The sequence below is a fragment of the Oncorhynchus keta genome, chromosome 29 (assembly GCF_023373465.1).
Source record: "Oncorhynchus keta strain PuntledgeMale-10-30-2019 chromosome 29, Oket_V2, whole genome shotgun sequence".
Lineage (NCBI taxonomy): Eukaryota > Metazoa > Chordata > Actinopteri > Salmoniformes > Salmonidae > Oncorhynchus > Oncorhynchus keta.
Genome location: NC_068449.1, coordinates 26,636,207 through 26,652,224, shown reverse-complemented (window position 1 = coordinate 26,652,224; position 16,018 = coordinate 26,636,207). Strand labels below are relative to the sequence as shown.

The 16,018-nt window shown below is 43.2% G+C and overlaps 1 protein-coding gene across 1 annotated transcript in view; it reads right to left on the bottom strand.

The window, feature by feature from the left end:
* Window positions 1-16,018, bottom strand: part of LOC118362634 (gamma-aminobutyric acid receptor subunit beta-1-like) — a 50,621-nt gene that overhangs the window by 10,056 nt on the left and 24,547 nt on the right. The window contains exons 4-7 of the mRNA XM_035743131.2: window positions 10,767-10,987; window positions 2,671-2,753; window positions 644-778; window positions 247-399 (exon numbers count right to left, since the gene is read on the bottom strand). Of these exons, the coding sequence (XP_035599024.1) occupies window positions 247-399; window positions 644-778; window positions 2,671-2,753; window positions 10,767-10,987 (592 nt within the window). The remainder of the gene's footprint in view (window positions 1-246; window positions 400-643; window positions 779-2,670; window positions 2,754-10,766; window positions 10,988-16,018) is intronic.

Genomic DNA, 16,018 nt, shown 5'->3' with positions numbered 1-16,018 from the left:
CCTACAGCCCCCCACATGGACAACCCATAGAATAACCCAAAGAAACCGACCTACAGCCCCCCACATGGACAACCCATAGAATAACCCAAAGACACCGACCTACAGCCCCCCACATGGACAACCCATAGAATAACCCAAGGACACCGACCTACAGCCCCCCACATGGACAACCCATAGAATAACCCAATGACACCGACCTAAAGCCCCCCACATGGACAACCCATAGAATAACCCAAAGACACCGACCTAAAGCGACTCTGGCCGCAGACGCGTCATAGTTGATCCAGAAGGAGACCCAGGATAGGATGGTGATCAGGGTGGAGGGCATGTAGGTCTGTAGGATGAAGTAGCCAATGTTCCTCTTCAGCTTAAAACTCAGAGAGAGCCTCGGGTAGGAGCCTGGGAGACCAAACACAGTTTTCACGTCGGAGTAGGATAAAGTTTCCCCCTAGACGCTGAACTAAGGTCAGTTTAGCATTTAGGGGTAAGATTATCCTATCTTTGTGCCTGAGAGAACTTCTACCCGGTGCTTATGTGGCAGTTACATTCTGCCACATTCTCTAATGTTAGACACTCTTAAGTGGAACATCAGAAACTTTAATTAATAATAGACTAGGGTAAGGGTTAGTAATCAGATTGTTACCTGTAGCAAACACTGCTTTTGTGGATTGGATGTGGTAGTCTATAATAGAGAATTGGGGAAGTTCGATGTTCTCCACCCCAGTCACTGAATTATCACCTTTCCAGTAGAACTCGATGTCATCAGTGGTGTACCCATCTGTGAGAGGGAGAGACTGTTACATCATCTAAAATGGACAGACAGAAGGCTACCTACCGTATGTCACGGGTGGTGTACCCACCTGAGAATCTGACAGAATGGAACGCCATTCAACATAGACAGACAGGCAGAAAGCTGCAGTGTCATTGAGAGTGTACTTGTCTGAAGCGCTGGGTCAAGTCTTTTTCTAACACTTCTCTTTGCCTGGTATTAGATGGAACAGGAATGAAACAGTCAGTTATTGGCCTTTCAGTAATTAGGCAAACTTAATTGGACTGCGTTGGCTTTTTCTCCCATCAGACTCCTCCGCTTATCTAAAGGGAACCGCAGGATTTCAGGGAATAAGCTGCTTCTCCTTACTGTCTGTACTCAGTGGTTTTGTCTTTCTTTCCCATTCCCCATTTAATGTATGCGTGAGAGGGTCTTGGGTTATCAGATCACCCCTGAAGCCATAAGGGTATAGGAGAATGACATGTAAAGAAATGTGTAGACCAATATGGAGATTTTTTTTAATGAGACTGCAAAGAATAAAACAGCAGAACTGGATGTTTTCCCATGTATGAGTGTCCACAGCTAGAAACTGGACCAGATTGTCCACAGCTAGAAACTGGACCAGATTGTCCACAGCTAGAAACTGGACCAGATTGTCCTCAGCTAGAAACTGGACCAGATTGTCCACAGCTAGAAACTGGACCAGATTGTCCACAGCTAGAAACTGGACCAGATTGTCCACAGCTAGAAACTGGACCAGATTGTCCACAGCTAGAAACTGGACCAGATTGTCCACAGCTAGAAACTGGACCAGATTGTCCACAGCTAGAAACTGGACCAGATTGTCCACAGCTAGAAACTGGACCAGATTGTCCACAGCTAGAAACGGGACCAGATTGTCCACAGCTAGAAACTGGACCAGATTACCCACAGCTAGAAAATGGACCAGATTGTCCACTGCTAGAAACTGCAAAGGTTGGACCTGATATTTCCCATTAGGGTATAAAATGAAATAAATTAGAACAATTTAAATGAAGATAATAACTTTAAGGCCTGGCCACATCAGTGCTAGCAGCGCTGGTGCATCGAAGAGTAGTAAAACCGTAGTCTTTATTGTTGCTTAAAACTTATTATTACGCTAGGTAATTGTATGTCATAATTAAGACAGATGATATGATAGAGGGTTTGAGTAAAGTGTTGCCAAAAGTATTAAATATATCAACCCGGTCAATTCATTAATCTAGCAGCTCCACAAGATCTTATAGTGATTTCCAGAACCGTGTCATAATACCCAAAGCCAAGCGTCCACGTCTGTGCAGATTGATTTAACTATGCATGCAGGTACCATCTATTATTTAAATGGCACTCTGGCCAAGTTTGATTTAACAAGAAACGACCAGTTTGCATTAGTTGGCGTAAAGTGCGGTAGTTTTTTCCCTGCCTAATGTACGTTATGTCCTCGATGGGAGAGATATTTTGCTACGGTTTGGAATAGATTAATCCCTTACCTGAGGCACATAGACCTGTGTAACAGAAGAATGTGTGAAAATGAATGGACTGAGAGAAAGTCATCATGAGATGTGTAGATTAAGTGAAACAGAAAGTAATTGTAAAATGTAGCTTGGGCCAGTTTCAGTAACCTAGATTATGCCTATTCCTGGACTAAAAAGCATGCTCAATAGGAAATCTCCATTGAAAGTGTGTTTCACTACATGAATAGCCTCGATCTGGGTCTGGAAACTGTCCCTTAGGGTTTATTCAATAGCACCCATAGAGTCACATAGACCTCAGATCTGTGTGTAGGGACAAGCTTTCGTAAACATGCCCAGTATTGATAAATGGCACAAGTGAAGCTGAGATAAGTCTCTACAGTGATGTCACACACACACACTGGCACTCACAGCTCTCGATCTCCAGGGTGCAGTTCTGCTCGTCCAGAGGGTATCTACGCAAATCCATCATGCAAGCTGCCGTAGTGGTGATCCTGAGAGGGGGGCGGGAGCAATAACGAGAGAGAGAGGGGGAGTAGGAATGTAGAGAGAGAGAAGTAGAGGGGTGGGGGAAGGTAGACATTCTATAATTTTCTTGTATCTCGCACAGAAATGTGAAATATACCCCCACATTCCATTGGACTAATGTCTCACAAACCCGTACCATGATGTATGTCCTTACAAGTGCAGAGCATACAGTATAAAATCTGTGTGAACACACATACTGTATATCATACACAAGGAGTACAGAGAAACAAGAGAAAATATAAGACCTACTTAAAATGTCGTTTTTTGGGGTGTGTGTTACATTCCATAACATTTTATAAAAACACTTTCAGGTGCACAGTGAAAAAGGTTGACCTAATAATGGAGAGGAATGAAAAACGCATCCTTCTCGCACACAATGACTCAGGAAGCACACACAGTACATACTCAGCATTCTATTGCACAAATCCCTTCTTGGTTTCACTCGAAATTGAACTCTCCGTTTCTCACCCATAATTGCCTTCATACTGCTTAAGTCATGACTGTGCCCTCCCTCTTTGAAATGCTCCATGTTCCATCTTAATTAGCACTATGATTAATTAAGAATGAACACAAAAAATCCAGGCAATCGGTGGACTTTAAAATCCGTGACTTATTCGCTTTGAGGTCTCATTTGAAGGAGCACACTTCAATTTGACTATTTTGGATTGAATTTGCGCTACACTGCTTTCATTCTTTTAGTATTGATTCAACCCAAAATGTTCAGAAACAGTGAGATTGCTGTGCTTATGTACTCATTGCGTTAATTCGGTCTCTGACAGAAAAGGGTCAAGGTTGTGGCCACATGCAGCCATGTTATTACAGGCTGCTTGCCGAGGGGTTGGCTGGTCCTTGGAAGGGAAAGGGTCAGAGTTACATCTGTTGTTGTGTTCTCTCTGCTCAGAAACCACATATGATAAGAATAGGATGTCGTTTTAATATTGATTTTAATGTAAACCGCCTATGCTGAGTAAAGGATTAAACTTAAAGCATAGTGTGGAGGAGTCACTGTTCATAGCTAATCAAAATCATTGCGCTCTCTGAAGCTTGGCTGGTACATAAAATCCGCAAATTCAGACAAACCAAAAGGTGTAATGGGTCCTCACTCAAAAAGACGTTGCATAAATTACATAAGATGTTCAGAGAATAAGTGCATCTAACATGTTTGCACATTGGTTTATCATTGTGAACAGGGAACCATTACTGTAAACTGTGTGTCCCTTTTCCACTGCATAATCCGTGTAAAATGAGAGGAGTGTGTGCACGCGCACACGCACACGCACACGCACACGCACACACACACACACACACACACACACACACACACACACACACACACACACACACACAGTGAGACTGCCAGGATGTGAGTCATAGCCAGCAATGCATTCACCTAACCCAACCTGAGCCCTCTAGCTGTTTGAGACATTTCCAGGGATCCTCTGCAGTTTCCCCATTTATTCTCCAGCTTCTCCTGCCGCAAAATATCATGCATTGATGAGCACCTAAAACTCACTCAAGCTGCCACTCGTTTGTTTTGGGTGACGAAACCATCGCCAAAACATAAAAAGCATAGTAGTACATGCTAAATTTGAAATCCATCCCAATGCCCATACCTATGCACCTACAGTACGTTGATATGAAAGCATTGGATAGTTATCTCCAATATTGCCTATCAGAAGTCAAGGCTGATCTATAACAATACTGTTTACTATACCAATCCAATCCTTTCAGATCCAGATGTAGTCCCAAGGGGCTAGGGATGGATTTGGAATGTAGCAATACAACCACCCATGTGAAGGGCATTCTAAAAGTCCAGTGGTGGTCATCTGTGCATTAGTCCTGGTCTTCGTCCAATCCGAGAGCCCTGCCTTGTAAAAATGAATCTCACTGGCCCATAGCCATTCTCCTCACTGAGTGATAGCGAGTGTCCAGTGAGACCAATATCTGTCAATTTCAGCCGCAACGATGTTGAGAACTGAGAAGCCCTGGGCATGAATATTCAGCATTTCATCAAACATTTCTGCAGCTGAATATTCTTTGGCTGTCGACCACGTCTCAAACCCACCAGATGCATTAGGGTGGTCTGGATGAATTATAAAGCAGCTGCAGAGATGGGGTAAAAATAGAGCATCAGCTCCTCCATACCGTAGGGGTGTCAGTAAGGGTTTACCCTACTTTACAGCAGGGAGCTCGGGGCACTATGCCCACTCCCAATCTATTACCCCAGTGTGTAACATCCCCTCCCCATCAGATCAATGCCGATCAGGAAAAGAGGTGGGCTTTGCATCCGTGACCATCCGTGATGGTAATAAGCGTCATGTTACGTGATAGATGTTACGGGTGTGACTGACTGCAGCATTAGTGTTGGTTTGTGTTTTCTGAGATGGCGAATGCAGTTGGTGAGAGTATTGCATTGTTCATGTGAGAGGAATCTTATCTACTGGGATGACTGATATTGGAGAAGTGATGCTCTGAAAATGTCTGCAGTTATACTAGTATAGTGGTTATAAGATTGTCATTTCATTTATCCAGGATATTCCACTCAGTAACGATTGATATTGTTTTCCAGGGGAAGAGGAAGGTAAAACATGCTCAACTCTATTGTCTTGCTTTAAAAATACAACAAACTGTAAAAGGGTGCTAGCTAGAAAGATGTTGTTCTGTTAAATAATCTAACATTTTACTGCAATTAAAGCTTTTTGTTATGACTGCTATACTTCATAAAATGTTAATCACACAGACACTCTCTTTTCCTTCACATGCTGAAGCACCGGGAGTCGAGGTGGCAGTGCTGCCTAAAAATTAGTAATTACAGCAATGAGTGTTATGCTAGATTTGATTAAAAGTTGAATTAAAAACATGTTGCCATATTCAATCAATCTTCATTGAGCATAACTAATAGGCCTACTGTTTGTTAGCGTGTGCAGTGACCATTCCGACTGGCCATATGCGTATTGATGGAGACATTAAAACGTGAAGGTAGCGTGGCAGCAGACGTGTACTCTACAGTAAGTGGTGAGGTCATTCCAGGCAGCCTAAATATAGCCGGCTCACTGTAGGCAGCAGGCAGAAGCACACTGGCTGAATAATTGTGTGGTCTGCAGGGAATAATAATTCTGCAGCATTCGAGTGTGAAGACGTCTCCCTGCTCAACGTGAAACCGGGAGAATTGTGTGTGAGGAGCGAAGCAGATGAAAGTCAAAAGTTGTCACAATGACATGCAAGTTATTTCGGCGTGCTCTCGCGAGGGAGGCAGGGAGAGAAGACGAGAGGAAGACTGAACGACAGAGTAGTATTCAGATTATACACAGACAGGCACTCACTCACAATGGGCCCAGACATCAGAGATAGACATCAGAGCAGGGGAGACACTGACACTGACAGATAGCCACATGAATGACATGCTTATGGGGCGTAGTAACTGTCTGTTAGTGTAATGTAGAACGACAGGGCTGTGCTTAAGACATGGCCATGGTTCAGGATGTTAGTCAATTAGTAATGCTCGACTGACTATCATAACAATTACGTTGTCATGGTTCATAATATCCTAGCATTGCATGAATACGCGTCAAAGAAAATGACAATCATGGCATAGGATATTTAAGTATAAAGTGCCTTAGGAAATGACAGAGCCATACCAAAGATATATTGTTTATTGTTAACAAACAAAAGTATTGCAGCAGTGGTCAGGGACATGGGTAGAACTGAAACATCATCAATTCCAGTAACTATAAACTGGTACCAACGAGGAACGTACACTACAGTACAGTACCACTGGGTAACTGGATACGCTGGGCATCATTTACCTTTAAAGAGACGAGATGGAGACTGGAGATGAGAGACGAGCGGAGCAGGTTTTCCTGGTAGTCCTCCTGGGGAGAGCAGCGTATGGTTGGGGCAGACAGGAGCTGCCAGCGCCAGCAGGGTGACTCACCTGATCCTCCTGAGAGGCATGGCTATTGCTAATGAATCTCTCCGCAGGCCCGTGCCAGCCAGCACCCAGGCCACTGCTGCTCACCCAACAGGCTGACAGCTCAACTCAAACCAAGCTAATAATGATATTTGAATATATTAAATGTGGCTTTCTACAGTAGACTAGCTTGAAATGTCAATTAAAAGGATTTGTTAAAAGGTACACTAAGCAATAAGACATCATCATACACATAGCGGGGCTACTTCCTGCTTACAGACGTCAACAACAACAGAATCCAAATTGGCCAAACTACTAGTATGTGTGCATGCTCACACTGGCAAGAGCCATGGCAATATGTCCTGCTGTGTATGATGATGTCATGTTGCTGAGTCTACCTTTAAATATGCCCTTCAAAGGACTAAGGAAGAAGCTGAAGGTGAGATGAGTGTTGGCCTATAGACAGTTGGTGTGTGTATTGAATTTCAATTCAGGCAATTCATGAGGTGAATTGGATTTCGATGTGTAAACAAAGCGGTTGCATAAAAATTGCTACGGCAGGTTTAAATCCAGCCCTAAATGTTACCATGATAATCAGGTATATATTGGCACACATGTTCATGCCAATAAGGAGCATGCTGTTCAGCCACCTGGTACACAAAACCAAATCCTTTGGCGTCAACCAAAACAACAAAATGGTGATACATTTGCGTTCCCACTGGGCAAATCTGATTGAATCAACGTTGTATCCACGCAATAAAAAATAAAACATGTAATGTGATGAAGTTAAATCAACGTGGAAAACTGATTGGAGAATTGTGTATTCACCCAACGTTTAACCTAAATCCAAGAACATGGTGACATTTTTGTTGATTTCACGATGAAATAATGTTGGTTGACAACTCAACCAAATGTAAATCAAAACTAGAAATTGAAATGACGTCTGTGCCCAGTGGGTTTTCACCAAATTATACTACAGTCACTATTTCTATGCACCAAAAATAACCCCTCAGATTTATAATGGGCACAGACAATATCATTTTTTATTTAACAAGGCAAGTCAGTTAAGAACACATTCTTATTTACAATGATGGCCTAGGAACAGCGGGTTAACTGCCTTGTTCAGGGGCAGAACTGCAGATTTTTACCTTGTCAGCTCAGGGATTTGATCTAGCCAACCTTTACGGTTACTGGCCCAACACTCTAACCACTAGGCTACCTGCCATCCCGTTTATGTAGCCGTAAACCAATACTTAATCAAATCACACATCTAAGACCTTCCACTCCAGCACCACACCAGGTTAGCCACATCCTCGACTCCCTCTTAGCCCTAATTAACCTAACAAGCAACATAGATGTGTACAAAACATTGCAGCGTCTTCATAAAGATATGAACCACACAAGCTGCCTTTTAATCTAGACATTGAGCTCAATCACAACAACTCATACAAATGTAGCTAATGGGATTGATTGCCTGGTTGTCGTTAGCTTCCGCCATGATGTAACCTAGCCCGAGACCTGAAGACAGATGTTAGTGCCAGATGTTAGCTTTCAGAGGTAACGGCTAGATCAGAGACTTAACACTGTCCTCTTTGTGATGGGCGTGTCTCGCTGTCAACACAGGTTTGATTCCAGTCAATGGTCACATTGGTTCCGTGACTTAGATCACATGCCAAGTCTCTTGTCAGCAGCTGAGGTCACTGATGAGCTGATAAGGTTAAAGGGAGATGTATATGAGTCAAATTACTGGGTTTAACTGTGGTGACGTCATTTTGCCTGAATCTTCGAGACAGATGTTATCTCCCAGAACTACCAGCTAGCCTTTAACTCAGCCAGTTAATGAGCTACAGCATGGGGTGACTAACTCCTGCCCTTGAGGTCCTCAGTTTCCACTGGGTTTCCTTTGCTCCCTCACACTTAATTGATAAATTAATGTCAGTGATTGGCTAAAGGAGGATTACTTTAATCCGACCCTGGTGGTCCCGGCAACTGCTGGTTAACGAAAACAAAACACAAATAATGCCTTCCCAGACAAACTATACTTTTTGGCTAGAACAAACATTCAAATGAGCACTAATGGCAAAATCCACATCCACTGTCATGATTACAAGATATGCCACCCGACTAAAGTAAGAAACATGTATTGGATCTTCCCTACAAACCCTAGAGATCTGCCTCGTAGCTCAAAAAAAGGATATCTAACTACAGAAACTGTCAAGTCATCATTCTCCCCCACCAAAGCGCTGAATCCCTCTGATCTCCACTGCATTATTGACAGTGGCTGCCCTTCAGTTCCCTTCGTTAGCTCGGTGCGGCTCAGCACTGCAGAGGCATGGAGGGTAGCATGTTTGCCTGACGACTCAAACTGAATTCCTCCGATGCCATCATTGAAGTCGTTTGTGGCGATGTCAAAATGAAGGGTGTTGTACAAAATAAGTAATCAGCGATTAGATCATCTCTAACCAATCAGAGTATCGAAGTCAATAACGATTTTTTTTAAACAACGCTTTACCCACATGTGTTCTGGCTCTGGCCCAACCCATCTGTTTCTGGGACCAATCAGATGGTCTAGAATGTACTTCCATTCTCGAAATAGTCGGGGAGGTGCTCAGATCCAGACTCACTGTGAGAAGAAATTAACATGTGTGGGTGTGGCGTAGCGTTTAGCGGGAGCAAGGAGTTTGGGTAGCCAGACAAGGAGCATGTAGCCTACGAGTTTACACTGCTTCCGTGCTCCGGACTGCAGGGGAGTACGGCTCCATAAATGATTCCCCACCTGGATCTTCCTCTCACACTCCAGAGGCAGAGGAGAAAGAGCAATGGCAGTTGTTTGATAAGGCTTTGAGGAATGGATGGTCTCCTTGCCTATGTGCAGTTTTTTCCAGTACAGTTGCAGCACACACACACCAAGAGATGATGTGCAGGAGCTTCGGTTGCATGCTCTTAAAACCAACCCCCAGTCTGCAAAATTTGAAGGTCGGCTCTCATTATCACTCATAAGCTCACACAAATGCACACAGACACTAAGACGTAGACACGCATGCACGCACCCATGCACGCACACACAAACACAGAGGTTAAATTGGACCGGATCCCGCCAGGTCCGAGACCTGGCACCTACAGTATGATCCAAATGAGAACCAGGCGGAGCTGTAACCCAGTACCTTTGGTTATTGGAATTATCTAATGAAAAATGGTTATCCACATTTAACTTTCCACAGCCAACAACACGAGTAAGCAACAGCAAAATCAGACAAACCCATAGTAGAATAGTTGACCTATTCAATTGTTCAGCCTGTCACATTCTATGCCAGAAGATTATATTCCTCTCGAGGCACATTAAAATTGCGAGAGCCACACAGAGCAATATGCATGTCCAGTCATTGTACAACATTCTTAATGCAGTTGTGGGAAAACACACCTTTGAAGGCAGTTTTAATGCCCACTGTTAAAAGAGAAGGATCACAGAGCTTTCTAGTGTTACCAGGCTACACTTATTTCTCAAGTCCAAGAAATTAGTCAAATTCACCATTTGAGACCCTGAACTTTTAGCAGCGGCATGGTTAATGCGCATTTAGTCCTCGCCAATGGCGTTGAACTCATAGGGAAGACAGAGGCTAAATGTAACACGGGTCAAGTATAACAGGTCGGCATACATTCACAGTACATGATCCTGAGTTGGCTGAGTGCCAGTGGAATGTTTTTATGACATTCATTGCTAACTAGAGTTTGTGTTCTGGCTAATATTTGGGCCCAATTGGGTAAATGCAGATGGAAAACCCCCCAGCCTATTTATAGCCACACCTGCCTGATCATACGGACCAATATGTTACTGAGCTAATTTCTGGAAGGGGAAATTATATTTATGATGTCAGCATCTTTCTATTTTGGAGTAGAATGTCCTTTTTACATAGTAACCAGAACTGACACACCCACACCCACATTTTCTTTTATTGTATGGGAGGTCCTGGGAATCAAACCCACTACCCTGGCATTGCAGTAGCCACGCTCTACCAACTGAGCTACAGAGGAGCCCAAGAACACCTAACGCTGATACGCACACACTCACCTGAGGCCGTAGAGCACAGTTCCGTCTGGATGCAGTCGGATCATTCTGTTCTTCACTGTGACCCCGTGCACAAAGGATTTCTTATCGTTGATGAAGTAGGTGTCAGGGACCCAGAGCGAGTCAGCCACCCTGTTGTCCAGCGTCAGGTTGAGGGGAATCCCTGTGTAGGACAAGCGCTTGTCCCTCCAGGACTGCTGGAAGTACATGGTGATGGTGTAATCCTAGGGGGGTGGAAGAGGAAGAAGGGTTGGGATGGTTAAGCAAACAATAGGAAAGTACATGGTGTATTTTGTTTGTGGGAGGGATTGGCTCTCTGTTCTTGGATGGTTCACTGTGTGCCTATTTGTGTGTGGCACTGTGTCTGGGCCAGGGCCAGAACACACGTGGGTAAACGTCCTTTGTCTGTGTGTTTGAGTAGATGTCTGGTTGGGTTGTCTGTGTGTGTAGCTAAGTGTGTGACTGACTACCTGCATGAGTGTATGAATTAGATCAGTGGTTGCTAACCAGGGGTACTAAGATTGGTGGTACAGGGAGTACTTGAGAAGACTCATGAGACCATAGGCATACTGGTAAAATACACGAGGGGGTACGTCAAGAGCAAAATTCAGTTGGTTGTACAGTAACAGAAAACGAGTGGGGGAGCCACTGACTTACAGTATGACTAAGTGTGTGTGTGAGTGTGTTACCAATTATTCAGACGGAGTCTCTGCTGTCAGTCTGTGTTGCACTGCAGTCTCCCACACAGTTTGCACCTTCTTTTTAAAAATAACTTGACACAACCACAGACTCTGCAATAAGACCACGTACTGCTGAGGTGAATGAAGTTGTGTAACGTCAGTTCTTATTAAGCGCAGCAAACAGGCGACTCTCATGCCCGCTCCATTTGGCCCCTCTGCTCCTTGGAGGGGCTGAGCATCTACAGTACTCTACCTCCATCACCTGCCCCATGGTCACACCTGTCATGCCATCCGTCCGGTCCTCAAACTCTCCCCTTTCTCTATACCCCTGCGTCAGCACCCCAAACGTCAATCTAACTTCACTTTGAACTTTCACCTGTTTACTCGGTTGTTCTCTCGGTTTACACTTACAGTGCCTATCATAAGTACTCACCCCTCTTGGATTTCTTCACATTTTAATTGTCACAAGTGGGATTAAAATGTATTTAATTTTTTTGTCAAATGATCCACACAAAATACTCTGTAAGAAAAATTCTAAAACATTTTTTTTTATTAATAAAAAATAAATCTTGATTAGATACTGTAAGTATGCACCCCCTGAGTCAATACATGTTAAAAACATGTTTGGGGTAAATCTCTAAGAGCTTTGCACACCTGGATTATGCTATATTTGCCCATTATTAGTTTCAAAATTCTTCAAGCTTGGTCAAGTTGGTTGTTGACAGCCATTTTCAAGTTGGTTGAATCTGTGCATGAAATTCAGTACTCGACTGAGAGACCTTATAGATAATTGTGTGTGGGGGGTACAGAGATGGGGTATTAATTTGAAAATCATGTTTGTCAAATCGGAGGGCCTGTTGTCCGGACCTCTGGCAGGCTCTATGGGGGTGCCACAGGGTTCAGTTCTCAGGCCGACTCTCTTCTCTGTATACATCAATGATGTCGCTCTCGCTGCTGGTGATTCTTTGATCCACCTCTATGCAGACGACACCATTCTGTACACCTCTGGCCCTTCTTTGGACACTGTGTTAACTAACCTCCAGATGAGCTTCAATGCCGTACAACTCTCCATCTGTGGCCTCCAACTGCTCTTAAATGCAAGTAAAACTAAATGCATGCTCTTCAACCGATCGCTGCACGCACCTGCCCGCCCGTCCAGCATCACTACTCTGGACGGTTCTGACTTAGAATATGTGGACTACTACAAATACCTAGGTGTCTGGTTAGACTGTAAACTCTCCTTCCAGACTCACATTAAACATCTCCAATCCAAAATTAAATCTAGTATCGGCTTCCTATTTCGCAACAAAGCATCTTTCACTCATGCTGCCAAACACACCCTCGTAAAACTGACCATCCTACCGATCCTCGACTTCGGCGATGTCATTTATAAAATAGCCTCCAACACGCCACTCAACAAATTGGATGCAGTCTATCACAGTGCCATCCGTTTTGTCACCAAAGCCCATATACTACCCACCACTGCGACCTGTATGATCTCGTTGGCTGGCCCTCGCTTCATACTTGTCGCCAATCCCACTGGCTCCAGGTCATCTACAAGTCTCTGCTAGGTAAAGCCCCGCATTATCTCAGCTCACTGGTCACCATAGCAGCACCCACCCGTAGCATGCGCTCCAGCATGTATATCTCACTGGTCACCCCCAAAGCCAATTCTTCCTTTGGCCGCCTCTCCTTCCAGTTCTCCGCTGCCAATGACTGGAACAAACTGGAGACTCTTACCTCCCTCACTAGCTTTAATCACCAGCTGTCAGAGCAGCTCACAGATCACTGCATCTGTACATAGCTCATCTGTAAATAGCCCATCCTATCTCATCCCCATACTGTATTTATTTATTTATCTTGCTCCTTTGCACCCCAGTATTTAATTGCTATATTGCTAATTACTTTGCCACCACTGCCTATTTATTGCCTTGCCTCCCTTATCCTACCTCATTTGCACATGCTGTATATAGATTTTTCTACTGTATTATTGATTGTATGTTTGTTTATTTATTCCATGTGTAACTCCGTGTTGTTGTATGTGTCGAACTGCTTTGCTTTATCTTGGCCAGGTCGCAGTTGCAAATGAGAACTTGTTCTCAACTAGTCTACCTGGTTAAATAAAGGTGAAATAAATGTTATTTTTAAAAACATTATGGAGAATTGTGTGTAGATCAGTGACCCCCCCCAAAAAAAAGGTTGACATTTTACTGCAGCGAGTTAAATCAGGTTCACACAGTGTTTCTTGGTAGTCTTAAACAAATCTACTTTGAAACAAAAGTATACACTTCACACGTTTTAATTTCACCTTTATTTAACCAGGTAGACTACACATGGAATAAACAAACATACAGTCAATAATACAGTAGGAAGAAAAGTAAATATACAGTGTGTACAAATGAGGTAAGATAAGGGAGGTAAGGCAATAAAATAGGCCATAATGGCGAGGTAATTAAGATATTGCAATTAAAACACTGGAGTGATAGATGTGCAGAAGATGAATGTGCAAGTGGAGATACTGGGGTACAAAGGAGCTAAATAAAGAAATAAATACAGTATGGGGATGAGGTAGATGGATGGGGTATTTACAGATGGGCTATGTGCAATGATCTGTGAGCTGCTCTGACAGCTGGTGCTTGAAGTTAGTGAGGGAGATAAAGAGTCTCCAGCTTCAGCGATTTTTGCAGTTCGTTCCAGTCATTGGCAGCAGAGAACTGGAAAGAAAGGCGGCCAAAAGAGGAATTGGCTTTGGGGGTGATCAGTGAAATATACCTGCTGGAGAGCGTGCGGTGGGTGGGTGGGTGCTCCTATGGTGACTAGGGTAACACATAGAACATAACACCTGCATTGCTTGCGGTTTGAGGTTTTAGGCTGGGTTTCTGTACAGCACTTTGATATATCTGCTGATGTAAGAAGGGCTATATAAATACATGTGATTTGGTTATGCGCATAAAGAAATAAGACGTGTGTACCGTGTCAGATATATGTATTACATTTGAGTGTGCATCCCAATATTACCCTTTATATACATCACAGAAGACAGAAATATAACTCAACCATTTGACATAGAAACATCAGATTTTCTGCAAAAAAAATAAAAACATTAATATTAATAACATTCCACCCATGAATGAGGCCTCTAGAGGGCGCTTTGGTCATTTGACTGCATCTATTTCAATCCCACATTCGTAACTCAACAAAAATGTGAAAAAAATCTTAAGAGGGTAAATACTTATGATAGGCACTGTATACTTGAGGGATGCATAAAGGCTTCATAAAAAGCTACATGCACAGTCATGATAAGCTTGATGCCGACATGAGCTATTGTTGTGTCCATCAATGGCTAAGCCGGAAGGTTAAGTCGGTTTTCGAGATAGTTTAGATAAGTCAATGAGAGAGAAGAAGGATGATGTGTCAATAAGCCTGAGGTGCAATGCAAAGAGCTAATATTTAGTCTCTGCTATAAGCACACTGTCCGATATCAGAGGGTAACTTCCCTTGCATATCAATTGGTGTGCATGACAGTGTGTGAGAGAGAGAGAGGGGAGGGTATGGAATGATAATAACAGAGCTGGTCATTAGGTGACAGAGACGGTTGCCAAGGTGCATAGGGTCCTCAAGATCACTCAAGGTCTTTGAGAACAAGACGCGCCAGCAACAGCACAACATCTGTATGAGAAAGATCGCAACTGTGTTTGTTGTAATTCGGTACTCTGTTGATATTGAAAATGGTGTGCCAGATTTATCTAGCGTTTGCACCAGTGTGAAATTACAGAGGGAATTGTGTATAAATAGAAGAGCAAAAAGTAAGACATACTGTGGGAAAGAGATGAGAAAACTAACACGACGGTACATTTAATCACCATGTCTCATTTTAAAGTTCTTTGTTATATACAGTATACATTAAATGCCATTGCCTTTGAAGATACTCATTGTAACGGTTGAATACTTTATCTATATGTTCAATGAGCTCTCTCTTTAGATGTGTTATCGAAGGTCAAGTGAGGTGTTCTCCAGGGCTCTGTTCTGGGGCCGTCTTAAAATCTGCTATTTTTGATCCACTGCTGTGGTTTGATCCAAGTGACAGCACTGCGGCATCTTTTCCCAATCTGAAGACTTGAGGTTGAGGGGACAGCAGAAAACAGGACAAACAAAACCAAATTATTAAAAATGAATGGAGATCATTTATATCAGCCATCCAAAAAGCCTTGCAGGCATTTTGATGAAACACACTTTAAAATGCTTCACTTAACTGCTGGTAACCTTTTCTGAGGGCTGGCAGGGGAGAGTTGCATCACTCCGGTTTCTATCAGTCTAATCTGGGTTGCAAAGCTGCAGTTAAGATTCCACTCACAGCGTTCAAGCTTTCCAGCATTAGTTGCAGTTTGCAAAGATGCTTATGCAGGCATTCCAGAACATGCTTCAGGGAAATAAACTTTCATGAAAAAAAGGTTATTGGAGACATTTCCACATTTTTCTTTCTTATTCACAGATGAAGGAACAATAAGCTGGTTATCCAAGGACGAACGTAATGTTTTAAAATGCGAACACACTAAATTATTTGTCTGCTTTAAA